The sequence below is a fragment of the Buceros rhinoceros genome, unplaced genomic scaffold (genome assembly GCF_000710305.1).
Source record: "Buceros rhinoceros silvestris isolate BGI_N320 unplaced genomic scaffold, ASM71030v1 scaffold2030, whole genome shotgun sequence".
NCBI classification, from domain to species: domain Eukaryota; kingdom Metazoa; phylum Chordata; class Aves; order Bucerotiformes; family Bucerotidae; genus Buceros; species Buceros rhinoceros.
In genome coordinates, this window is record NW_010387679.1 from 3,110 (window position 1) to 28,625 (window position 25,516).

A 25,516-nucleotide genomic window follows, 5' to 3' on the forward strand; every position below is an offset into this window, starting at 1 on the left:
ACCGCAGAAATCGTGCTGCTTGGCAGGCGCTGGGCTCGATAAAATCGAGACCGGTTTGTGGCCGGCTGTACAAATTGCTGAGCTGCCAGCGAGCAAGCTGGGCTGTCCTTACTGCACTGAAAGAGGGGTTTTTCCTCTCTGAGGATGATCAAAAGTGCAGCTGCCAAGGACTCCCTGAGAGCTGGGAGTGCTGAGAGAGGAGCTTGATAGAGTAGGCAAGATCTGTAGTGGTTAAACTGGTCTGGCTTTACTACAAACTGTCTCTGCAGCTGTTAATAATTTGTTTCAGAAAGCAAAAAAACCCTGCAGTGTTTGGAATCGGAGGAGCTGCGCGCTAACGAGCCCTAATGGAGGAGCCCGATGACATGCACAATTTAGACTGGCTTGTCCTTTAAGGGAAAAAACCGCAGAGCAGTGGGCAGCTGAAGGGAAGCATCCGCCGTGTTTTTGTTTGGTTGCTGGTTAGTGAGTGGGAGTGCTGGTGTGCTGGGCAGCCAGGCAGGCACTGCCCTGCCAGCTCTCTGAGCTGCAAAGAACTTTCAGGGCTCAGTTTCCTTAAGCTTGTAGGAGGTATATATTAAAAAATCTGTAAAAACATATTTTGTGATGAGGGGGCAGACAAAAATAAGCTAGTTCACTATTTAATATAAGACTCGGGTTTACTATGAGGATTTCTCTCAGCTGCCAGGGCACTGACTGTGGGTTTCTCTTCACTGGCTCCCAAAAGGGGTTACAGTCGCCACGGGGGAATGTGAGGCTTGTAAAAAGCTTGTTTGAATCAGCTGTTGCTGCAAACGATTCAAAACCACTTCAAGTTTGACCGGTTTATAGGTACATGGCAGCGCCATCGCAGTGAGACCTGAGAAGTCAAGTGCAGCAGCTCCAGCACTTGCCGAGTGCTTCAGTGAAATGTTGAAAGGCTGTAAGTGGGCTGGCTGCTTTTGGTGGTCATGGGCAGAGCATTTTCCTGGCAATCAGCGTCTGGATTTCCAGGCTGTAACATGTATAGGCTCCCTGAGAATGAGGACCATGACTTTTAATTTTTTTTTTTTTCCCTAGGAACTGATAGGTAAATGTGTCCATGAATAGCAGTAGATGATCCGTAAGCGAGAAGTTGTTGCTGCAAACTGTAACACTGTCAGACATACTCTTCCTAACCAAAATCCCACCACTGTGGGACAGCGGTAAGGATTAGCTAACACCCATGTTTGTGTAAAGGCAGGTTAACCATTTCTTCTATTAACTGACTAGTAATTGTCTTGCCACATAGTTTCCTTCACTTCTCAGCCCCTGGTGTGCATTCCTCAGCGTTGCTTCCCAGTTATTAAAAACATTTTTTTGTTGTTTTCCCCAAACATCTATTTAAGTGTATGGCAGAGTTAATGCAGCTAAATGTGTGCAGCCGATAGTTTGTCACGTGCCTGCGCTGTCATCTGTGCCCATTGCAGCAGTGGGGCAGGCAGGGAGTAGCAGAGACCACCCAGGTGAAGTCCCCGTCCAGATGGGGACAATACCTCAGGGGCTGAGGACATGCACGGGTTTACACTGGCATAATTGGTTGTGTTTTTTTTTTCTCCTAGGAAAGGGATATTTTTTTAGTGTGGACACATCTAGACTGTGTGTGGGACATGTAAAGGACGAGAAACTTCTGCTGACTTACGTGATTGGAAAGACTTGAAGTCTCGAGGCACTAAGTAGCCTTTCAAATATGTGAGCAACCCCCCCAAATGCAGGAGGCGGAATGCTCCGAGGGCAGAGCTAGATTCCTTGCGTTCATTCACTTAGTTTATATAACAAAGAATAACTTTGAGTTGGTTTTCAGTATATTGTACTTGCTGTAGTGTGAACTCTGATCCTGTTAGTGGAAAATTCCCACTGACTCTAGTAGATCTACAGTTTTCCCCCCCAGTTTCTTAAAGCAATAAAGCAAATGCCAGAGGGGAAAACGCTGCTTGTTTACAAGGAGATTTGATGTGTACACGTAGTTCTGGGGAGTAGTTGCACATTTTAAATGAATTTGGCAAAGCCCGGAAATTAATCTTGTCTAAAATCTGCAGTTTCATTGGTTCCGTGCTCAGCGTCTCTCCTGCTTTGTGCTGTCCTGACTCACAGGAAAAGCCAGCTCCTCTCAAAACCATGGGCCCGGGTTTCTGACCTTTGCTTATTCTTACACAGGGCTGTGCAAAAGACCAAGCCCGTAGGAGGGATATAAAGTGGTTACAACTCCGTAGCGCTCGTGTAACTACAGTATTAACTTTCGATAGCTCCATTTATTTGCCGATCAAGTTTATGTGGATGGTGTTATTTCAGAGAGAGGAACACCCATAGCATTAATACTGCCGAATTTAATCACCCAAACCAACCCCCTGAAGTGCCCTAGCACCCCACCCAGGGTGCAGCCAGGTGTGGGGCAATGCAAAGCCATCTCGGCTGTGTGTGATGCAGGTGCCCTGCAATTCCCCACCGTCGCTTTGCAGGGGAGAGGGAAGAGCTGAAAAAAGACAAAGCTGAAAGCTTTATTACTAAAATAACGTGCCATGTGAGAGGCCTTGGAGGGAGCTGAGGACAAGAGAGCTGTCTGAGGGCAACCCGCTCGGGAGCTGGAAAGTTGAGACGTGCTTGGACAGGCTGTGTCCACCCAGCTGGCCGGGTGAGTCAGCCCCGTGCCCTGCCACCTCGAGCGCCTGTTTGAAGTTCCTCACAGAGGACCTTTGCAGACAACTCCAGCCCTGCTCATCCATCTTGTGATACCATCTTAAAGACAGGAATGACTATATCCTGGCAACCTTCCTTTTATCTCTCGGGAGACACTGCGTAGAGCCCCACAGGTTGGGCAGCCTTTCTCTTGGGAGCTGCCTGTCATTTATTTGAAAGGTTCTCCTTGAAGGTTTGGGACACTGTGGGGCACAGCCAAGGAGTGACAAGTCTCAAGGAGACGTGGCATCTCAGGACCGCACCATAAATTTTGTCTTCCCCATTGCAAGCCAATCCCACAGATACACACAAGGAACAAGAGGAAAAGGGAAAAATGTTCAGGGATTTCACGTTGCCATCTGGGCCCTTACGTTAAATGCAGGGCATCACATTAAAAAGCGTGTGCTTACACCCAGCATCCAGACTTAATTTTAAAGTTCCTTTTTTCAGTGCTGTCAGTGCGTTGCAATGTAATAGCATTTCAAGCTCTCCTTAATTAAAAGGTGTTGCACGTTCCTTCTCCTTTGCCCTGTGCCTGTCCTGAGTTTCCTCTACTGTGTCTCTTCAGAAAGCGCACAGTGGTCTGATCTCTGCCTGCACCAGGGACACTGTACCTTGGCACATGGGAATCCTGTGATATTAAACCAGCAAAGCACGTGGATGCTCTTACAGCAGCAAAATTATGTTCTGCAGTTGTTCATCACAGGAAAGGTACCACCCCTCCCTACCCCACAGCCAAACGAGTTATGCTAGTAAAGCTTCTTTAGCTCACCTATGTGGGTCAGGTATCACATCTCTCCGCCACTCTCATCCACATATTTATGCAGGCAGCAGCCCATAGCATAGACCTGCCTGTGGAGTAGATTTTGCTTGCAGCAGTGTGGTGATTATATAGTTGGGCCAGCCAGCATTTCCAGGTGCAACAACATATTTCACTTCCACATATGAAACAGCAGTATTAAAAACCCCTGATCCACCCTTGCATGACCCATTTGCCTTTACTCTCTCCTGCATCGGTAGGGTGGAGACACAGACAAGCTGGTTCCTCTTGTCATCCCAGTGACAGCATCACCATTTTAGAGAGGGGATAACTTTCCCCCTAAGAGCCAACACGTTTTTTGGTAGTCTTTTCTTTTTAGGAATAACAGGAGCACTATAGGTAACTTTTGTTCCTTTTCTGTTGCTGAAGATACTCTCTCCCACCATTCAGGAATTGGTTTTGTGCGTTGGCCTGTGCCAAACCTGACAGACGGCTGTTGCATCCCAGACCAAGAAATGTGAGGTCATTCTTGCTCGTGTGTAGGTAGCAGTTAGCAGCAGTAGTTAGCAGCACCTGCACCCTGTTTGTCGGAGCAGTTCAAAATGTCGCTGCTTCCAATGATTGCATGCCAGCAGTTAAAAATCTGTTTTGAATAGGATTAAGGAGACAAAACCACTTCCAGAAGTGCCAGTGCTGTGTGTTGTGGGCAGGACTCTACAGAAAACCCCATGGGTTGGGGGTCTTGGTTGCCTTGCTATTCACTGGCAAGCGTTATGAAATCTTTTCTATCCATTCCTGCAAGAGCTGTTGCACGGTTGAACTGACAGTCTAGCAATCACAAGTCACAGCTGAAAGCAGCTTTTCTTTTTGCCAGGCTGTGTCTGATAATGTAACACATTTCTTTCAAAACCACGGTTTTTTCCTCATTTGGCGGACTCCTTAATTTCCCGCTGCAAACCTCATTCACAACATGTTTGTACCAATGCAGCCTGGTTAAAGCCAACAGATGCGAGCGAGTTCCGAGTCCCATCCTCAGCATGACAGGTAGCAGGTAACTAAAAATTCTCATAAGCTCCAAAGTCTCTGTAATAAGCTAAAAACTAAAAGCAAAGTTCTCTGCAATAATTACCTTCAAAGCTCACGGAGTTGAATAGAGAAGATCCTGTCTATAGTGTTTCTATATTAAACTTCTTTTTTTCCTGATTCTGTAGCAGGGAGATGGTTATTATATTCTATGGAAGAACTAGAAACTATGCTATGACATTTTGGTTAAGCCCCATGCATTTCTGAGCACCTCAGAATACAGAATCAAAGTCAAACTTTTGAAAATACCTATTGAATATGAGGTACATTTAAATACTTCTTATTCCTTTCTGATAGAGGCACATTAATAACAAAAGGTTGATTGTTAGGAGCGTAAGGCGAAGGCCTAGCTGCACGAAAACAGCTGACAACTGCTAGTGTTCAATAATCTCATCTGATAAAACCACGCAGAGGCAGTAATTGCAGGAGGATTGCAGTGAAAGAATGTGCAGCTGGTTTTTCTGGCTTTCCAGAAGCAGCCTGTGTTCCCGCAAGCTGTGCTAGGCAATCTCTGCCTCCCGATTTCCCTTAGATCTTCATACTGGACTCAGTAGCTAATCCTGCCTCTGCCTATCAAACACCTTTAGCTAGTTTGCCTCCGTGGATGCAGTTGCCACTGAACGTGGCTGGCAGGTAGCCAGGCCACAGGGCTCAGAATCTTCCCAGGAAGATGGGGATGTGTTGTGGACACGGTATCGCTCCAGAGGTTCAAGTGCAGCTGTCAAACTACCCTTTGCTTTGGATGATCCGAGGAGCGGGACTGAAACGCAGCAGTGTTGGTGTGGAAAAACAGTGCAAATTGCTGAAAACCTGGAATTGGGAGCTTCCTTTTTGCACAAAACTGAAGTGAAAAACCACCCTGGTGTGTTCCTAGTATTACGCCGAAGGACATTACTTATTCCATTCATAGAGCATGATCCTGTTTTTAATGAGCAGGCAGAAGTACTTGGCAGGTAAATGGCATAGTCATGGACCAAGTATTAGCTACTGTGAAATTGAGTTCAATGCTTGTGCGTCTAATGCAAACAGAAGTGTGCACACACAGCGTCTACTATTCCCAGAGAAACCATTTAACTACCCCTGCAAAACGAGGAGGAAATTAATACGGTGGGTATGGAAGACAGACACTTGACACAGCAAGAAGAAACAAGAGGCAGAGAAGAGGTGAATGACTGGATGGTGAGTCAGTGATATTTTTGTTGAGTTTATGCGAGTGTTTATTTTCTGGGTGTGATATCCAAATTAAACGTTAGATCTACCTGAAGAATGGGTACATACACATGCTGTTGAGTGTTCCCAACTACTGGACGCACATGGGCACACAAACACCGCAAGAAACAACATTAAAAGAAGCCTATTACGTCTGCAAAGTCAGCTGTTCAGAGATATGGCGATCAGAGTAAGCCTATTTCTTCCTTTCTTTGTGCTTATGCCTCATAACCCAGGTTTTAATTACAGAGTAACAGGGTTGTTTTAGTTTTTAAAAATTCTGTAGGGCACCTGCCTCTGTCAGTGAACAACGGGCAGCATATGCTTTAAGAAAGTAATATTTCCCAGTTCAATATGCACCTTGATGACTGTGTGCTGTCCAGCCCCAGCTCTGGAGAAGTGTTATCGCTTAGGATGTTGCCTGTGGAGCTCATCAACACCACATTTTGAGTGCTTCACAACATTGTCCATTTAGTTTTCACCCTTGAGATGTGTACAGTTCCCACAGAAAGAAGGTGATAAAACAAATCAGCGAAAGCCAAACATAATCTGTCTCTTATGGAGCCTTACACTGGAAATGCCAAGGAACTGGTGTTTTTTAGTCAGTTTAGTGTTACACACCTTTTGGGCTGTTCAAAGTAGAGCTCCCATTGGCTTTGGTCACAGCTGTGGATGCCAAGTCCTGCATTTCAGACGTCCATGAGGCCAGGCTGTTCACTCAGAAAGAAAAGAGCTTGCAAATAATGGTCATTAGGGTTGGATGTGGGTTGGAGTGATTTGCTTGGCATTCTGTGACTGAAGCCCATGTAGAAATCAGTTTCCCATGTAGCCTTCAATTGCCTCAACCATTGTGCCTTAATTTCACTTCTTATAATCTTCTGGCTCACCCATTTTATAGCTTCCAATGCTTGCAACAGCTGAAGCAGGGAACCAACAGACACTAATCTCCTTTGCTACAATGCCAGGCTTTTAATTTTTTCCAGACTGGTACCCATTTGGGCCATCAGGTGGGATATTTGTGTTCGCTGCAGCCTCAGCTCATGAAATGCTTGGGCTGAACTGATCTCCTCCGCGGTAGAACGGTGCTGCATCTGAGTACCACAAGTCTCCACTCTTCATTTTCCCCTAGTTCACTGGTCTGTCACTGATTCCCAGGCCTCTCCTGCCTGCCTGGCCAGCTCGGTCTTCAGCTCTGACCCAGTCTTTACACTGACAGTTGTTCTCCCTGCAGGTAGTTCTCAGTCTTGGTTTCTCCCCATCCACCATCTGGGCTTTTTGTGCCAATTTTCTCCCAGTATACTCCAGTATAGCCGAAGGCTTGCCTGCCCCCTTGCCTCCTGCACCGTGAACCCTAACACAGGTAGCTCTGAGTATCTGCAACACATCCTTCACTTTTGTCAGTTCTTTTGACACAACTTTTAGTGGAATCAAGACGGGCCGATGGTTTCCTAAGGCTGGTGACAGCCCTGCCCTATAAAAATGAGTCGACTGAGCTACCAGTTCTGTACCTCTTCCCTTCCCCTGATGGGGAGCCTGTTTCTATAGCGCTGCCTGGCTGCCGTGGATGAGATCTGAGGTCGTTCCAAGACCTGCTTCTCTCATCCTGTTAAATATGTAACTTGGCTGCCAAGTCATGGATATGTGCTTGGCAGGCTGCAATAGCAACGGGAAACACAACATACACAATATGAATGTCCAAACAAAAAAAAAAAAAAAAAAAAAAAAAAAAAAAAAAAAAAAAAAAAGTGAGAGAGAGACAGAGCTGAATTTTCAGGCTGATTTGAGATTCTTGCCTAGCTATCCATGGACTGATTGTGTTTGCGTAGATAAATCTTTAAAGAGTAATGACAGGAGAAAAGATGCAGTGTCTGGAAGGCTGTGGAAATGCGGGGGAGTTAGGGACAGGTTGTTTCACTGAAACTTTCTTTCCCCTCGTTGCATTGTCTATTCATTCTTCCATGGGATCATGAACATCTTGGTGTTGCTTTCGGGAGTATTTTCCGTAGTTAGAAACTACTGCAAAAACGAATGATGCCACCTTTAAGAGCTGAAAGCAAAGAAAATGTTCTGTCTTACTGAACTGAGCTGTCTCAAAGTCCTAGGTCAGGTGTTTTCTGCTCTTCAGAGGACATACTGGCCTAGTGCAGCTGCACCAGCAAAACTCCCCTAGGCTGTGGCTGGTTTTCACCTAGAGCTGACCTGATCTATTGAGAGGTGTGGTCCTCCCCCTGCCCCATGGTCTTTATCTGCATCTCTGCTGGCCCTTCTCTGACTCTGCCCTGAACTCAGGTAAATTGCTAACTCAGTGGAAAGTTTCTCCTTGATTTTTGCTGGATTACTGATTTTGACAGTTTAGGGAGCTGCCTTGCTGTGGGGACAGAGGAGAGAACAAATCAACACGAAGATAAATAATGGGAAATCTTTGATGGGGACAAGAATGCCTCTTCCATCAACAACTAGCTATTAGGCTGGCTTAGCTGTAACACAAAACCTCACCCTTCATGGCGACTTCACTTCTGTTGGCAAAAAGTGCTTCTGTCAATATGAGCTGTACCATTTTGGGGTGTGATCTAAGCAGTACCAGTTATACACAACACTGAATGACTAGCTTGAGAGACTCTCTGCTTGCAAAAGAAAATGCTTCACGCCACAGACCTGTGACCTGGTAGCTACACTTTTAAATCTTGTGAAGTCCCAAGCTGAAGTATGTTTAACAGTCAGAGTGCTGTACGGACAACCAGTGCCCAGAACAGAGGGACCATGGGCAGCCGCCAGGCCAGGAACCAGGAAAAACTCTGCAGCTCCCGGCCAACAAAATCACAGTAAACAAGTGGCTGAGGAGATGTTACTGCATGGAAAGCACTTTATTTCTTTGGACTAAAATGTTCCCCAGACAGGCTGCTGTGCAGAGCTGGGATGGAGCAGAGCACACAGACCATGCAGAGCAGGCTGAAAGCGGGTTGACCTCCCGGGATCTGCAGTTCCTAGGAGACAGCAGACTGTCACCAGGATACCACCACAAACAATGCCTGCCTCACCCCTTCACTCCTGGCAGCTCCCGGGCAAGCACCATGCTCTCTGTGAGTCTCCCCACCTTTCCCAGCTCCCTCCTGTTGCTGCTGTTCACATTTGCCGCTGCAGCAGATCTCTGGGACCATGGAAGGCTCCATTGGGTGGGCAGAGCAGGGCAGGGACTTGTCCCACTGCGCCAGCCAGGGCACACGGTGGCCAGGGACAGTCATTCAACCATTTGTATTAGTAAGAAGCAGCTGAGATGTATTTTGAAGACACAGGAGCAGTATTTTCTGCTTCCTGTGATGCTTTGGTAGGGCTTGCTATGCTGTACTACCACCTTTTCGATTTTTCTTTCATGTATCATAATCTCTTGTGTGTAACATAAAGGTGCAGCATTTGCATGGCCCTTTTCATCCGGGAGCTGTAAACCAGTATTAGAAAGCTGGAACAGAAGGCTGGAACAGACAAGTTAACATAACCACTTTCTGTCAAAGGGTCAGAGCCACGCTTTCCTAATATTCATCTCTGTGGTCTAACCATTGCATGGGCTGCTGGCTGCTGACGTGAGATTATTCTGGTGTCCTGTACCCAGCACGCTACTACCAAATTAGCTTGAGCAAGAATTTGTGAGAGCCTTGTGGCTGGCTGGCTGAATGGTACCTGGCAAAAAGTCACACAAGGGCTTACAGCTTCACCCAGTTTAAATTTGTAGGCAGAAGGATTTCAGCAATAAGAGTAATTTTGCTTTAAAGGTGACCTGCAAATAATAGTTAAGGGTTTGCAAGTCTCTTTTGCTAATTAAGAAAGGACTAATAGATTTTTTTTTCCTAGGGGACTTTTTAAATGGATTTTTAAAAATATTTACAGATACTGTAAAATGTTGTTACTAGTAATTTTATCCAGTCTCTCCTGAAGAGTCTATCTAGTTCTTACTTAAAGCTCTCAGAATACCAGGAAAGTGCATAATATATTCCATTTTTAAACAAAAACTTCCCTTCTCTTGATACTTCATCTCAATAAATACATAAATGTTATTTAAAAAAACCAAATAAAAGCACTATATTGTTAAATGGATGGATCTGTTTGATTTTATTGATTCACTGGCAGAAAGTGAAAGAACTGATGTTCCTTAGCAAACTTTCAATTATTTATTCATAACTTGGAAGACATAAAAAAGGACAGATAGGCATTTTTCTTTCTTATGTTGGCAAGCTTTAATCTCAGAAAACTTCAGATAACACACACAACATCTGGGTGAAAAGCAGGCTGAAGAAAGGTCGAAGGTGGCCCATATGCACCGTGCTTGTGTTATAAGTACTCCACTGGGCTGAGAACTTGAGTGCAGAGGTATGACGTGTACTCTATACGCTGTTTTCTTGCAGACGATAAAGCTGACTCGAGGCGTGTGGTACTGGAAAGATGATACCAACACACTTGAATTTGAAAGGTAAAAGAATGATGTTTACTTTCAAATTATGCAGATTTAGACCTTGATAGAGCAGTTCCAAGTAAGGTAAAATCAGAGTCTAATATTGTTTCAGTCAAACATCAGCTGCAGGACGAATTCCCTTACACGTTTACTCCATACTGCTGTCCAGCTGAACCCACTACAGAGGGACAGCTAAAAGAGTGTGGCGAGTCCTGCCATGTGTCAGCGCTGTGCTCCATGGACTGGGGCAGCAGTGCTGCATGCGAGGGCCAAATCCCACCCCAGGAGTCTTTAGGTGGAGGTCCCCAGACTGATGTTTCCTTTTGCCAGTGGTATGTATGGCCCTGTGCAATGGGGAGCACCAGAGGATGGCAGACCTTTGGGGAGAGCACGGCTCTGCAGGGGACAAAGTGCACCCAGCTGTGCTCTGAATGTCCGTGGCATTCAAAGCTGTGGTTTAAGTCTTTATCAGGCCATTTAAACCACTGGGTCGAAAGAACCCAACACCCAAACTGTATCTCCCCTGCTCTCTTTTCAAGCATGGGGCAGTGAGAACGGTGGAGCGTGGCAGCAGTGGGTCAGTCACATGCTGCTGCTTGCTGCTGCCTCCTGCCCTCCTGGGTATTTTCCAAGCCTTTGTCAGGTGGAGTCACCTCTCTCCTAGTCACTCTGCTACTGCAGGTGCCTTTCACGGTCTGTGTCTCAGCAGCTCCGGCCAGGTTCTCTGTTGGGCTTGGGAACACTGCTGACTCTGCCCAGCAGCTCTCCGGGGAGAGGTGTGAGCTCCCCGGTGACCTCTGCCTGTCTCTGCCCTCAATCATCCCAAAGAAAAGCCCTGGAACAGAGCAGTTTACATTTAAAATCTTCTTAAGGCACTGATTACTTGAAGGGTTTACATGGCACAGTGCGTATGTCAGCAGGAGTCAGAGCAGGAGGACCCGGGGAAGCCCCTTTACTCTTTGCTTCTGTGTTCCTGAAAGTAATGTCATGTGTTGACCTCACCACAGCCCAGATGTTTTCTCAGCATCAGTTAGAGGACAAAGTAGATATGCTTTTGTATCATGGATGTTGGCCTCTTTGTACTGCTCATGCTCCTGCTCATTCTTTGTATTTCAGCTCCGACCCAGCAGCTGAGGAAAACCTTAAGGAAGAAAAAAACATTCTCTTTCAGGAAATGCATGTCAAGACATTAAAGAGGTATTTTAATTTGATTAGCTTAGCTCGAAAAGAAACAAGATCATTTGGTGGGAATATTTTCCTCCATTGTCTGAAGATCATGTCTGAACAAAGCACGTGAAACAGGAAGCCAGCTGTCATTTCAACAGGGTGGATGAGTGGTCTGAACACAAAGACAGAGCCAGACATGCCTGGTGTGGAATGCTAGCTCAGGCACTACTAGCCTGGTAGGACTTTGGTACATTCAGCATCTTTGCTGCTGTTTCCAGATCGCACAGAACTCCAAAGAGTATTGTGAGGTAATTAATTCATCTGTGTAAGGCATTTCAAAGATGAAAGTAGTAGTAGTATTATTATTAGTAGTGTTATTAATTTTATACATTCACAACACAGTATAGCTGACTTTCATCCATTACTTAAAACCTCTTTGATCTAAATAACATAGTTGCAATTTATTATATTAGCAACTAAAAGAGCGACTTCAGACGCAACCTTAGCGGTAAAATGTCCTATTTCTCTCAACGTCCCCAGCCTGGTTTGTGGTTATAATAGTTGAGTTAGTTCAGGATACCTGCCAAACAGACTCCACTGCCTGTCCCATTGAAACAGCGCAATGAAGAGAGTACATACCAAGTAGAAAATCTGAATATTCTCAGACTGGAATTAACACTGTGTCCTTAAATGTTATGTGTTGGTCAACCAACAGCATCTTCCAAGATGACTGCAGTGTAATGCTCTCCGAAAGAAGTCTGGCTGACGAAGAAGAAAAATTGCATAGGCTGTCCAAGTGGTTACAACATGAATATGTGACATTAGATGATGTCAAATGTGAGTAACTGCTGGTGTTTCGTATCAGCAATGCCCATACACTAACTAACACTAACCATACTACTTACACTAGCCTTTTTTTTTAGGAAATACTTTTTTTCTCCTCTGTATGTTTTCAGATGCTACTTTGCTTTTCAAAGAAGCAAATAAGTCACATCACATGTTATCGTTTGCAGCAGTTATGAGGTATGTCATTTAGAGTTTGTTTCAAGAATTATACGTGTAGCTAGTAGGGAGGGACCAGAGTGTATGAGAAGTAGAATATGAAATATCAGAGGTTTAAAATCTCTCATCTGTGAGTTTCAGTGGGAAACGATACCAAATGCATGTTGTCCTTGTTGACATGAGCAGGGGAATAATCCTACCACCTGTCTGAAAGACTTCCACTCTGTTAGCTAAGGAAGACAAGAACTTGGAACTAAACATCTGAAGGTTATTCATTTTACTCTAAGTTAAATACCATGTTAGCCAGCACATCCATCACACTGTGTGCACCAGGAGTGCTAACACAACTGGGAATCTGGGCTGACTTCCTGGGCTGCCGCTGTTCCCATCACAGCTACAGAGCTCATTATTTGCTGCTGTCACTTATCAGCGTGACTTCTGCATAGGCTAAAAGCGAGGAGGCAGCAGGCGGAGCATTCTATCTCAGAGGCATATCCCTGAGATCACTAGGGCCATTCAGTGGCTGCACTGCACTTTGACTTAGGAATCTACCTGTAGACGTTGTTGAGCCTTACCCTTTCAGAAGGGGAGAGGTGTTTGAGTTGTCCCCTTTTCCTTTGATTGTGAATGCCACTCTTCCAGCACGTTCAGTGCAGAAAAGACGCTTTTTAGAAGGACGTCTGGTAATAGCCAGTTCAATCCACTCGTCAGCGTGTTTATTGAACTCTGTTAGTAATTCTTCCCAAACCTTCAAAGTCTCAGTGTGGGGTGGAGTGCTTGCTATGAATAGGTCTCAACCACACAGCTATATATTTGGTATAACGCAGGCCCTTGAGCAGAGACTTTGTTCTTTTTCGTAATGGTCTGTTGATGTCTATATCTGCAAATCTGTGAACTTCACAGTTACCCTTCTACCTTCCATACAGGAATGAGAAACTAGATGAGTTCCTCATGGCCCTGCTCTTCTACCTCTCTTTTTACCTGGAAAAAATTGCCCTGGAAAGGAAATACAGTTCCTTGACTTTGTGAGTATAAGACTTCAGGGGTGTAGGTAAACAGAACTTGCTCCAGCAAATCTGGAATTACAGGGCAGTCTTTTGTGTCAGAATCAGTGGGATTCTGCATACGAGCAAGGACTGCTTGCTATACTGGCCCAGTCTATATATGGAATACTTAGGAGAAAAACCCCTTGGTGTGACCGTTGGTGTCTCCTGTCCCCTTGTCCTCTGTGCTCTCCAAGACATAGGCTCCTCTGACTATGTAGAAAGACAGATTTTGTGGGAGGGTTTGAACCCCGCGTTGCCCCAGCCTTGCAGGTGTGCACCGTTGCTCACGTGGCATGGCATCACTGTAGTCTCCCTTTCAAGATGGTGGCTGGATCCAGCCCTGCTGCAATGGGGTCATCAAATAATTTGACTCCTCAAGGTAATGCTGCAATTTGAATAAATCATTGCTACTATAACCAACCTTAAATCTATGTGAGTGCCCTGGATTGAATTACCATCCCTTAATGCCATTTCCCAGTAGTTACATTAGCATCCAGCCCTTTCTGCCGGCAATACAGAGCAGCAAATAGTCACAACTGAGTCTGCTGGGTGTTAATTTGTGCTGTGGGTCGCATTGCTTTGACTTCATTTCTAAATACTTTGCAAAGCAGGTTCAGATGACTCTTGGGTGCTGGAAACATGTTACAACATGAGGAGTATATGCCAGGAAAGCAGTTCCCAAGTAAGGGTGTGTGACCACGCTTGCTACCTTGCAGAGTGGAAGTGGGGATGTCAGTCCAGGAGCTGCTATGTTGGAGGGTTATATGCCTTGGGAGAAAGCACTGCAGAGGTTCAAAGCATCGTTTCAAACAATGGTTTTCTGCAGCATGCAATAGTCTCTATGAATTGACTACACTTAATGATTACTTAGGTCACAGTTCATGAAACCTCGATAAAGAGGGGCTGATCTATCTGGATTGAAGAAAAGGCCATTGGAGGACTGCTGGCCCTAGGGAATTGATTTGTTCTACATCCATAGATTGACAGGTGTTTCTTTTCCTGGGCAAGGAATAATTCCTTAATAAAGAAAACCATCAGTTTCATACACAAAGGTTGTAGATTCACCTGAGAGGCTCTGGGCTGTGATTTACAAAATGGTCCCCTCACCCTTGACTGGTAAAGGAGAAGGCAGCCGCTCCATGGGTCATGACACCTCAGAATGGCTTGTATCATCTACTGGTGTGGCAAGTACAGAAACAGACTGCAACGAAGAGAAGATTGGACCTATTGCAATGTAGGGTTATGCTTCCTGGATCAGTGGGGCTCTGGTTAGTAGGTATCAGCTATAAGCACTGGATAAACCCTGCCAGCAGAGACTTTTCAGCGTGTTCTGCCATGCAGCATTCCCAAAGTGAGTCCTGCCTTTGGGTGGGAAATGTATACTGACTCTCCACTTGTACAATACTGTTTTATTTAGATTCATTACCTCCCCTAAAGGGAAGTGACTTGCTTGTCAGGATTACCTGCATGCAGCGCTTGCTAGGATAACTACATCGGAGAAGCTAAAGAGGAGACACATACTACGCAGAAGTAGGAATTCAGGATATTGATCTACTGAAGTATAAAAACAAGGAAGGAAAAGAAAATGACAAAAGGCAATTTTAGGCCCTATTTAATGTTGCAGTTCATCCTTAATTATTTTAGCATCTTAGCTGGCTAGGAGGAGCAGGGAGATACTAATCACAGCGTGAAGAGCTTTCTGATATGCTTCGTCTTTCCTTGAAGACCTCCCATTTCCTCTGTTATCCATCTGATCTAATTCCAAACTTGGAAAGTGTTATATTTCAAATCAAATGTAGCAAGGACTGTCTTTTGCTTCCTGTGGAGTAAAGTTCTGGTATGGTCTTTCACTAGGAAGTAGTGGTGGCAGACAAGAAAATGACTTTTTTCACGGTGGAGATCCATGAGCTTGTGAAAGGGATTTTATGAGTACATAATAGACTCATAATGACATAAAATTACACTTGTGATAAGAATCTTGGGTTTGTGATATGCTGGTGTATTTGAGAAAATGTAAAAGAAGGTTGTATAGCCATTTGTTTTCCTATATCTATCCCACATAAATCCCATGCTCAGGGCTGTTGCTCGTGGCCTGCTCAGGAAGAAAATTCCCTCCCCCTTCCTCCAAGATACAATTTAGTTTCAGAGGCATTTTTGCTTTCCTGTGCAGTGCTGGCTATGTGCCACAAGTAGAGACAGGCTGGAGGCAAGACATGCCAGTACCATTTCATGGTTCTCATTAGTGATACCTGTAATTTGCTCCCAGTTAAACCGACAGACAGGTTACTTAGAGACAAGGCTTGGTGACCCACCTAGTCCTTTATCAGCCTTAAGCTCCTGTGTGACACATGCATCCAATGGCTGTGCAGTCCTTGAGCTGCTCTTCTTGTGTGATCATCTAGTAACACAAAAAACAACGCTGGTTTTTCCTGCTACTAGTTGGTGTGTTTTGGGGTTCCTGCCATTTGGGCTGCCCGTGAAAGGTGCCTAACTCATCTGTTGGGTCTACTCTTGTCTACAGGGAGACAGGCCTGATGGTCTGAATATCTCCTCAACCATCTTGAACCTAGACTGAGTAGAAGTATCAATGTTCACAGTGCTTCAAGAGAACATCCAAGACTATCTTGGCTTCAGACATCATTGCTTCTGTGCACTAAGCTTTATTTGGAAAGGGTTCCTATCAGAGAAAGTCAGGGTGAATCTGGACATCTTTGACTTCTCTTGACTTTGGCTTTTGTTGATGCCGTGCTGATTCGTTCTAAATCCAGGCCTGAGGCTTTGCTGGCTTTTTCTAGGTTCAGGAAGATCTTGTAACTAACTTCAAAAACAACCAACTGGTTTTCCCAAGCAGCGGGCATAAGGCATTCCCCCACTGGAGACAGCTCGGGAGATTCACCTTGGAAATATGTGACTCTTAGAACAAAAACTCAGCAGTGGTGGATGAGACACGAAGGGAACAAGGGCTATTATTTCTGTCCTGCATTTTCTTTCCCTTTTAGTTTCCGTCTGTTTCTGCTTCCAACCCTTTCATGTCTTTTGAGGAAAATCTGCTGGATTTTATTAGCAATTATCCTTGAGAACCCAGAGTAATTGTTCAAATTTATTAAAGGTGGGTTGTGTAGGAAGTTTTAGAGCTGGAGGCCATCAGGGATAGGACAGATAAAACCAGCTCTCCTGAGCGTGAAAGGAGGCTGGTAACCTTTAGGCTGGCAACGCTCCCAGGCACCGGCAGACAGCTGGGTGGATTACAGGGGAAGCAGAGGAAATAGAAAGCTCTTTGGTTTGGCGTTTCCTTCATGTTTGATCTGAATTGTTTTAAAATACAGGCTTGCAGTGTCAGCCGTTCCTGTTCAGGGGCAGCCCCAAATGCGCTTCGTGTGCCCTTTTGAAGAGGAGTCAGTGCTGTCTCTGACCGAGCCAGACTCACCGCTCCAGGCTGCCCGGTGACAGAGTCTGCGCCCGGAGATATCTAGGTGCACCTCCAGGGCTTTTATGCAGGCTGCAGGAAGGGTTCATAAGCTACGCAGGATCAAAGACAGCAACCTGACAGGCTGTGGGCACGCAGCTTGTAAGTTGTGTGGAGCAAGAGAGACTGTCTGGGCCCCAGGCCTCGTGGCCCCACTGGCATCGCCAAGCTGCGCTGGAAGCGTCTGAAGCCAGCCTTGCTACAGAGGGGTCCCTTGGCGTGGTGTCACACAGCACAGTGGCCTGTGTGCCTGAAAATCATGGTTACTTCTCAGGAACAGTCACTCCTTCTATCATCCCTTCTGTCCAGAGCACCTTCCCTCAAAACTTTTTTCCCGTTTTCTTTTAAACAGGACTACGGTATTTTTAAAGAAGAAAGAAATGGACGATTTGTTGGCGAAGTTAGCGGTGGCCAGGATTCACCTTGCCAAGGTGTACTGTAACCTTATCCTCAGACAAGGCACGGCACAGCAGCTCCGCACGCCTAGTGGGATGTAAGCCAATCCCTTCTGGGGACTCTTGCTATGTCAAGGGCCACAGCAGCCCAGGGCCAAGCCCTCTGTTGAGCGACCCAAGTGAATGCCCAGGGTAATACATGTCTTATGAACCAAGGAGTCACAGAGAACTAAGGGACCATGAGACAGAGTGGTGTCTTGATCTCCCTCTAGCTCTATCTCATCTCATAATCAACTCCAAAAGTGTTTCTGGTGAGCTGTTGCCAACAGATTTGGCCACAATGAGTTGCAGCAGAGCTCTGGACACCATATTGGAAAGCTCTAGCCCTGGTATGCAGAAGCCTTGCTAGCTATACAGAGAACGTAATTTGAATGGGTTCAACAGGAAAGTCAGCGGGGCACGTATCAATGTCAGCCCTGGATCTTAACCCCTCCATTTCCACTGAAATAAATCTTGAAAGCACGTGGTTGCCACTAAATTTCCCTGCATAAATTCCCTGTTATGCCCAGTCAGAGATCGCGTAAGACTAGTCTAGTGAGTGAAGGAGACCGTGTTCCTGACGGACAGCAGCTGAAGGGAGCAGAGAAAAGGAGAGGTTGGGCTCGGGCATTGGAAGTGCAGGACTCCTACCTCTGAGTGGGGAAGATATTGCATGGCTTTTTCAGAGCGGTGGAGACCAACTCTTCTTTCGATATAATGGTCCCAGAGTCGAACTGAAAGGGGACAGAAACCTTTAGTGGGATTTAAAAAAGAAACTGAAGAAGGCAGGACAGGATGGGAGGTGTTTGAAAAGGCAGGGGAACTGAAGGAATGATGAGGACAGGAAAAGAGGGGGTTTAACGGAAGAAGAAGGTGGTGTGGTTTAACCCTTGTTGGCAACTAAGAATCACAAAAAATGGTTAGTAGAAGGAGGACATAATGACAGAGATCATACACTGTGCTAGTGTTAGGGACTCCTTCCTTAGCCATGTATGGTCCTGCACAATGTTTCATTTCCCTGGCAGTAGAAAGGAGCTGGCAGCCCCCATCCTGCAGCCCAGTTCCATGAGATCTTCTCAGAGGAGTTTCAGACAAATTTTTTTCAGACAGCTGGTGTGAAATTGCTGCCAGTCCCCCAGAGGAGTCACAAACATTCACCTGCCTTTCTGCAACACTCCTCTGGGCAACGTTGCTCCTGGCTTGGGTGGAGTAACCTGGGTTTCCTTCTAGTCATGAGGAGAAGGTAACCTGCGAAATGATGGAGTCAAGGGAGAGCTGAAATCGCTGTCTCAACAGGGCTTTCATTTTAGTGTGCCCCATCCCACAAGGTGCTGGATCCTGAAGTTAACAATGTGTTCCCTCTGCATCTTGTCACAGCAGCATTTATTTCGCCAGGCACTCCTGGGAGCAGCCTTCTCTGCCAAATCCTGCTCCCAGATTCCTGTTGAGCAGAGGCATCCTCTTAACCTTCTCGGTGGTTGGACAGGGAGGGCCATGACACCATTTCATTAGTTCTGTTGGGTGTCACTTAGGATACTCAGTTGGAGGAACTTATTGCAGAAAGTAACTTGAATCCAAGAATTGGGTGCAACTGGGTAAATCAGCCTGTTGTATACCCAGCTAGTTAGCTCTGACCCTTCTTCACTCACTCCCACCGTCTGGTGGATAGGAATGTGCAGGTTTGAGGCAAGCAAGAGGTCTAGTGGCAAAAAATCCCCCACCAGCATGGGAGTGAGAGCAGAGAGCCAAAACAAGAAACTATGTTCTTTAATATTTCCATCCCAGCGGGGGTTAGAGGCTGGAGTTGGGTTGGCATGTTGGTGTCTAGGCTGTGAAAACACAAAGGCTAGAAAAGAGCTGTGTCTTAAAGCCTTCATGATGTAAGATGCTGTATGAAGAGAGACCGCACTGAGTTACTCACAGCAGGGTGGTGGTAGCTGACTACCGCTGACTTCAGAGTTCAGCTAATGCTGACCGAGTTATAATATACGGCACTTCCCATATCGTACTGCAATTATATAAATGCAATCTCCTCCAGGCTGACTCAGTTGAGCCTGAAATGTTATCTGGAACCTCCCAGACCATTACGTGAACTGCCAGATACAAGAGCTACGGGACAGGAATGATTAACACTCTTAATTATAAAAGATGGTTAGGAATTTTTTGAGCGCACATGGTTTTGGATGGGAAGGGTCCTTTGCCAAAACAGAAACTGCGGAGAGGGTTACTTTTGATGAGGGTTTTTTTTAGCCTGAAAAATGTTTAGATTAAAAAGCTGAGAAACTATTGATAATGTACCACCCCCAGTCTTACTATATTTTCCTATAAGCCAACTAGGGGTTCATGATGGCGTTGGAGCTTTTGCTTTTCACTCTAATTCACCATAGCAACATTTTAGTGAAATCTTATACTATGATGGTAAACTGCTTTCCATTCCAGATCTGCCAAACGTTCTATGTGTTCATAGGAAGTGATTGATTTTTCATGTAAAGGCTTTCTCTGAAATTTTAAAAAGGAGGGCTTAGGTGAAGAACATCTCCATCTTAACAATTTAGATGATTTGTAAAATGCAGCATTAAAACCCTATCTTGATATTATCCCAGACTGGAATTTGAGAGACTTCCTCCAGACCTGTTATTTGCGTGTGTTAGCATTAGTCCTTTTGTGCCTGCAACGCTGAGGAAGGAATAGGTGTGTCTAGCTTTCTCCTTTCAAGTTGATGGGGATTGTGCAACCTTTTTGTGGTGCCAGTTTCCTTACGGGCATTTGTCATAATGGGAAAAACACAGAGTGTTCCCGAAGGTGCACGCATCAATGGCGCAAACACAGCCCAGCCAGGTCCTTGAAGCCGGCTTCATCCGTGGGCCATTAGAGTCACGGCTGCGGTGGAGGGAGCTGCTAAATGGCACCGGCAGCATTTCTTCCCCGTGTGCTCCTATGCACAGCAGTAGTTCGTGTAGATGTCTGAAGGGACTCATCTTGCACCCAAACCCCACGCTTGCTGCACCGCCTGCCTTTGGCTGTGCTGTCCTCCTCACTCTGTCCCCCTCGCTGCTCTGAGAACTCAATATTATTATATTACCAGAAATCATGATGCCTTTTGCTCACTCTTTCACATTTCTTACAAGTCCTGTCCTGAAGCTTGTTGCAAGTTTAATGTTTTCTTGACCCTTTCCGTGTTCTCCTAGGTAATTAGCAACTGTGAGCTAGACATGGGAGGAGCCTCCTAGTTCATCACTTATTTTAAGGAGACCTTACTTCAAGCAGGTCTCTTAGTTTAACACCTCACCCGAGGGAAGAAAGCACTAGGAGAAAGAAGGGTGGAGACCCCTGAACTTAGTTGACTCTAATTATTATGATTATTTTCTGTCGCTGGCCTCTACATAGGTTTCTTTGCTAAACTAGGGCCAAGTTGTAAGACACTGCATGAGCTGGGGTCACTTTAGGTTTCTTTCTCCACTCCGGTACTCTGAAGTCAGAACTCTGTGTTTTACCAGAATTCATAAGGAATCTAAAGCATCAGTTGTTGAGGCAGTTCTGCTTTGGCAAATGGCCATGCCATGCTTGGAGTCAAGCCTCATCTCCCTTGCACAATACGTGAAGTGTCAGCAGGATTGTAGTTGGTGGAAGCCAGGTAGGGAAACACATGGTCTTCTCGATCAAAAAATCAATCAGTAAAAGTCAGAGTAAATGGAGCTTTGGGTTGAAAGGTATCTTCATGGTCTGCTCTGCATTGGTGTTTCTGGAGGGATGGCAGCTGGGGATACCCTAGATGTGTGAACACTTGATGATATCAGGAAGATAAGGGACACGTCAGGAGTTTGGTGAGTTGATGTGGAGACAGGCTTTCCTTTGCATCTGGCAGGACCAAGCCAGATCTGTGGGGGTCTGTAGGCTAGCAGGGAAGGTTTGCTTTCTTCTCCATGAGGGTGAGTTGTGCCATCTCCAGGAGGACTGAGTGGCTGCTTTAATGAACATTTCCATGATGTACAGTCATTTGGCTTTGTGTGAGAACGTATGGGCTCAAGTGGGTGGTGAGACCATCTCTCACGCTTCCACTGGGCAAATTGCTGCTTTTTTAACAAAGGCTCTTTGTGATTCTTGGGCATGTTTTACATTTCTTCTTGGAGATACATCAGGCATCTCCTTCCTGGTATTCAAGTTTATTGTCTCAGCATTGGCCTGGCTTTGTGCCCTCAGTAACTCTGCTTGTTGCTCTTCCAGTGATGTCAGGAAGAGTTTTTTATTGACTTCGGTGGGAACTGGGTTAGATCAGTGCTGACCACTTTTGAGGGGCCCACGCAGAGAGCTCGGTCTAGATAGCATAGCAGGGGAGCCTCGCCTGCTCATCACATCCAGCTTTGTTCTCTGTCAGATTTAATTAACTGAGCCATACAATATTTTGCATTTTCTCCTTCTGAGGCAGTGCAGAAGTCCTGCCTTTCTCTTGGACAGTGGGTCTCCACACACTAGTAATGAGGATCTTCCAGCCACAACTTTATTGCCCTGGTGAAATGCCAGCTTGGCATAGCCCCATGAGTCATATTCAATGCTCTGTTCAGGGAACTGAAAGAATGACTGCTGCTATTAATTTTGTGCTCTTGTTCACTGCCTTAGGAGGAAACCATCACTGCAGAAAGATCGAAGCTTCTTTGAGGTAAGAAAGACACAAAGACAAATGGAGAGCTCAGAGCATGTCCCTCCCTTGCACATCCAAATGCTCCTTTCCTTTGTGATAGCCCCAGTAGTTTAGTTGTAGGGCAGAGTACCTAGAATAGAATTTTACCTCTAGGGCCTTGATGTCCCTGTAAAATACCATTGCTCTGCTCTTCAGCCCAAGCCTTTTCCCCTTGGAGGCCTCAGCCATGGAGTTTCAGTCCCTCTGTGGCTCTCGGACCACAGGCAGTTCCCACCACAGCCTGAGGTCCCTCTGGGAAGTCTGGTCTACAGATTTCTTCTCATTGGCCTCATAGTTTCATCTCTGTAGGTAAGAAACTTCACAGCCTTCTGTTATTTCTATTGCCCTTGGTGACATTTCTAGATGCCAATAAGCTCTTCTGGCCTGCAACATACAGCTCCATCAGCCATTCATGAGACTCACTATGCAGCAAATTAATGCAAAACAGGGTGGCCCAAACTATACTTTGCACTTCATAAACTGGGAAGCCTTTCATTGAAAGAAGGGAATTGTGGATTCAATTCCAAGGATGCACAGCAGCTCCAGCAATGCCATCTAGATTTGATGTATTGGGAGTGGACTCAGCTTATGCCAGGGATCGCAAATGTTATATAGAGGGGAAAAGCTAGATTTTGGTTCTTTAATTAGCAAGCAGACACGTGGAGATGAGATGCCATGAGTTCATATTTAGTAGTAATATTTTCTGTCATCATAATGCTGCCATTCAGAGAGAGGATCATCTTGTCTATCTGCAGCTGCCCAAACAATAGCTGTGCAGTCAGGCCATGCCCTCCGGCTGCCTCGACAGCCATTGCAGGAAAGAGAAGCTCAGCCAGAAGGTGAATTGTTGTCTCTTGAGATAGATGTGTGTGATAGGAACACCCCCAGAATGTCTCATACTGTCTGTCTCTTTCCATTGATTATTGAGAAAAACTGAGTGCTGATCTCAGGATATCTCATTAGTTTCTATCAGCAAGACTAAGCCCATTGGTTAGAATTGAGCAAGGTGAAATCCATCTGAGCCAACTCGCTTTCTAAACATCTGTCTGCGTACCTCTAAGAAAAGAGTCCCTTCAAATCTTCACTGACACATGTATGGTAAAGTGTGATGTCAAATGGTTGCCGATGCTTGAGTGGAGTCGTGCCAACTTGCACTCTGGGACTCAGTGGGGACTGAGTGAAAAGGGGATCTGTGTTTTCAATTTAGGGCTTCTACAACTTCTGCAGCTATGTGGCTTGGCTTGTGTTCAGACGGAAGCACTTCCAAGCGATTCGAGAAGACATCGGCAGGCTTCTTTGCTCTGACATGTTCAATCTTGCCTTAAGAGAGAGGAACAATGCTGACTTGCAGAAACCAGGAGACCGGACTGTTGATGCAAATGCAGGGCGATTGCCCTATCTGAGGTACACAGCTGACACACTGGTGAGTCCTTAGGGAGCCTGACCTGTCCAAATACACTGAGGTAACTCTTGTATTTGTTTTCTTTCAAGAAAAGTCCATGCCAAGCATCCTTCCATAAACAGCATGGTCCACCAGTGCTCGCCAGTGCTCAGCACGCTGATGCCCTTAGCGAAGGGCAGTGCCCAACACCTCTCCCAGAACCGCTACTGTCAGGACCGAGCCCCGAGTCCTTGCATGTGTGACGGCCTGCCAGAGTTCTCCAAATTGTTCACCTCCAAGTAAGGGCTATTTCTGTGCATAAGTAGGTTTGGTGGTGCTGTGAGGAAGGATGTTGGACAGCTGGATCTTCCTCACCGAGAGAGAAGCCATTGGACGGAGGTTTTGGTCCACGTGGGAGTTAGATAGGAGGAGGTGTGAGAGACCAGAGAGAGCCTGAAACTTGCAGTGGTAGAACTCTTGGTTAACTGATGGCAAAACTGTAGATGATCGTAGCGTTTTGTTAAAACTCAAAAGTCTTCTAAAGAAAGGAAATATGTTTTAACATAAATTTAAACAGAAATTAATCAAAACCACTCAAAATCAAAATGGGATGTTTATTTTTTCCCTCTCATGATTCATTCAAATTTCTTAATTCTTTCAGTTTTTAATAGTGTTCTGATCAGATGTTACTGATGTACTTTATTCTGAAAAAGTAATTTTGTTACTACATTGTCCTTCTGAAATATTATTTCAATTACAATAAAAGTAGAAATTTTTCTTCTGATTCATGATAAAACCAAGATCTTTCAAGCCTGGGTATGTCATATGAGAGGAATTCAGTTTCCCATCCTGCTGTGGTTAACGACAGTATCTCTACAGTGTACATTTAAACACACCACTGGGGTTGTTTTCTAAACACAACCACTGTAAATCAGTTTTGCTCTGTTGAAGTGTACGTAAGGCTCCCTGTAAGACTTGCCCTCATACATCTTCTGCCTGAAAAATCCTGAGCATCTTGGCTTTATAGCTTCTGCACAAACTTTCCAGGGAGTGCTGAGCTTCGCTTGGTCATACGCAATTGTTGTGTGTGTGCACACTCCAGACAGACACATGACGTGGTGCTGGAGGTACAAGCACGGTTATTTGTTTTTTCCCTGGGGGAGAGCAGATACCCTCTGCTAAAGAGGGCAAGATTCCTTGCTGTTTTCTCTAGGGAAACATTACAAATCTGTCCCATTTTCTTCTGTTTTCTTACTTCACTGTGTCAAGCAGATTAACACGATGTTTTCTAACAGGGTGGGCATCATCGGAGCTCACTGTAGTGAGTTAAAATCTCTTATGAGCACGTCTGACAGGAAGATGGAGGAGGCAGAGGAGGAGGAGGAGGAAGTGGAAGAACAAGAACAATGAAGAACACCAAGTGGTTTCTCTATCCTGTCAAATGACCTCAGTTTGCCATCTCTGAGAAGCCCCCAAAACGACGTTAGCAGACGGAGCAGTGTTCTCTCAAGAGCAATGGCAGAAGGTGGCTGTAATCAGAGCAAGTAGCAGAAGTGGAATCTGCGCTGAGTGGCATCGTTTCGCATTGCTAAATAAATCACTTTGAAATTGCAGCGTAAGCCCGACTCGTTTGTCAGAGGTGGGGTAGTTTAGCAGACAAGAGCCTGGACGGGGTGACTGGAGACCTGGGCTGTAATTCCTGGGTCTGTCACTGACAATTCCTCCTTCATCTTAATGGCACCGTTGCACCATTTCTGAGAAGATTGTTTTACTGACTTATTTTGGGAAATGCTTTGACACCCGCAGATGAATGTGACTTGATTTAAATGTCAGCCCTCTTTTTCTAAAGGGTTAGCAAAGCAACCAAAGGATGTAGGACTAAAAGTTGCTGAAATTTGGCTTTTGAAGGAATTTACTCTTGAATCTTTCGTATATTGTGTTTACTTCTTTTTTTTTTTCAATTTCCATCATTGCCATTTTGTTCCCAGATAAAGCTAGCCCAATTTATGATTCATCTTGAAATAAGTATAGCAAAGAGAAATGCTGTTATTTAAAATATCTACCAAGTCTTCATCTCATTTTATCTTTTTTGTTTTATTTTTATACATATATATAGAGCATAGATTTTACATGGTTGAGAAAGCAGATCTTA

General features: G+C 45.3%; 1 protein-coding gene across 1 annotated transcript; it reads left to right on the forward strand.

Annotated features, from left to right (window-relative positions):
* Positions 1 to 5,450: 5,450 nt before the first annotated feature.
* PPP1R36 (protein phosphatase 1, regulatory subunit 36) lies at positions 5,451 to 24,774 on the forward strand. Its single transcript, XM_010144822.1, is given in 12 exon segments — positions 5,451 to 5,490; positions 10,077 to 10,106; positions 10,109 to 10,208; positions 11,307 to 11,387; positions 12,073 to 12,194; positions 12,314 to 12,380; positions 13,286 to 13,384; positions 17,224 to 17,364; positions 21,923 to 21,962; positions 23,191 to 23,387; positions 23,475 to 23,663; positions 24,660 to 24,774. Coding segments are annotated over 12 exon segments (1,221 nt in total).
* The last annotated feature ends 742 nt before the right edge of the window (positions 24,775 to 25,516 follow it).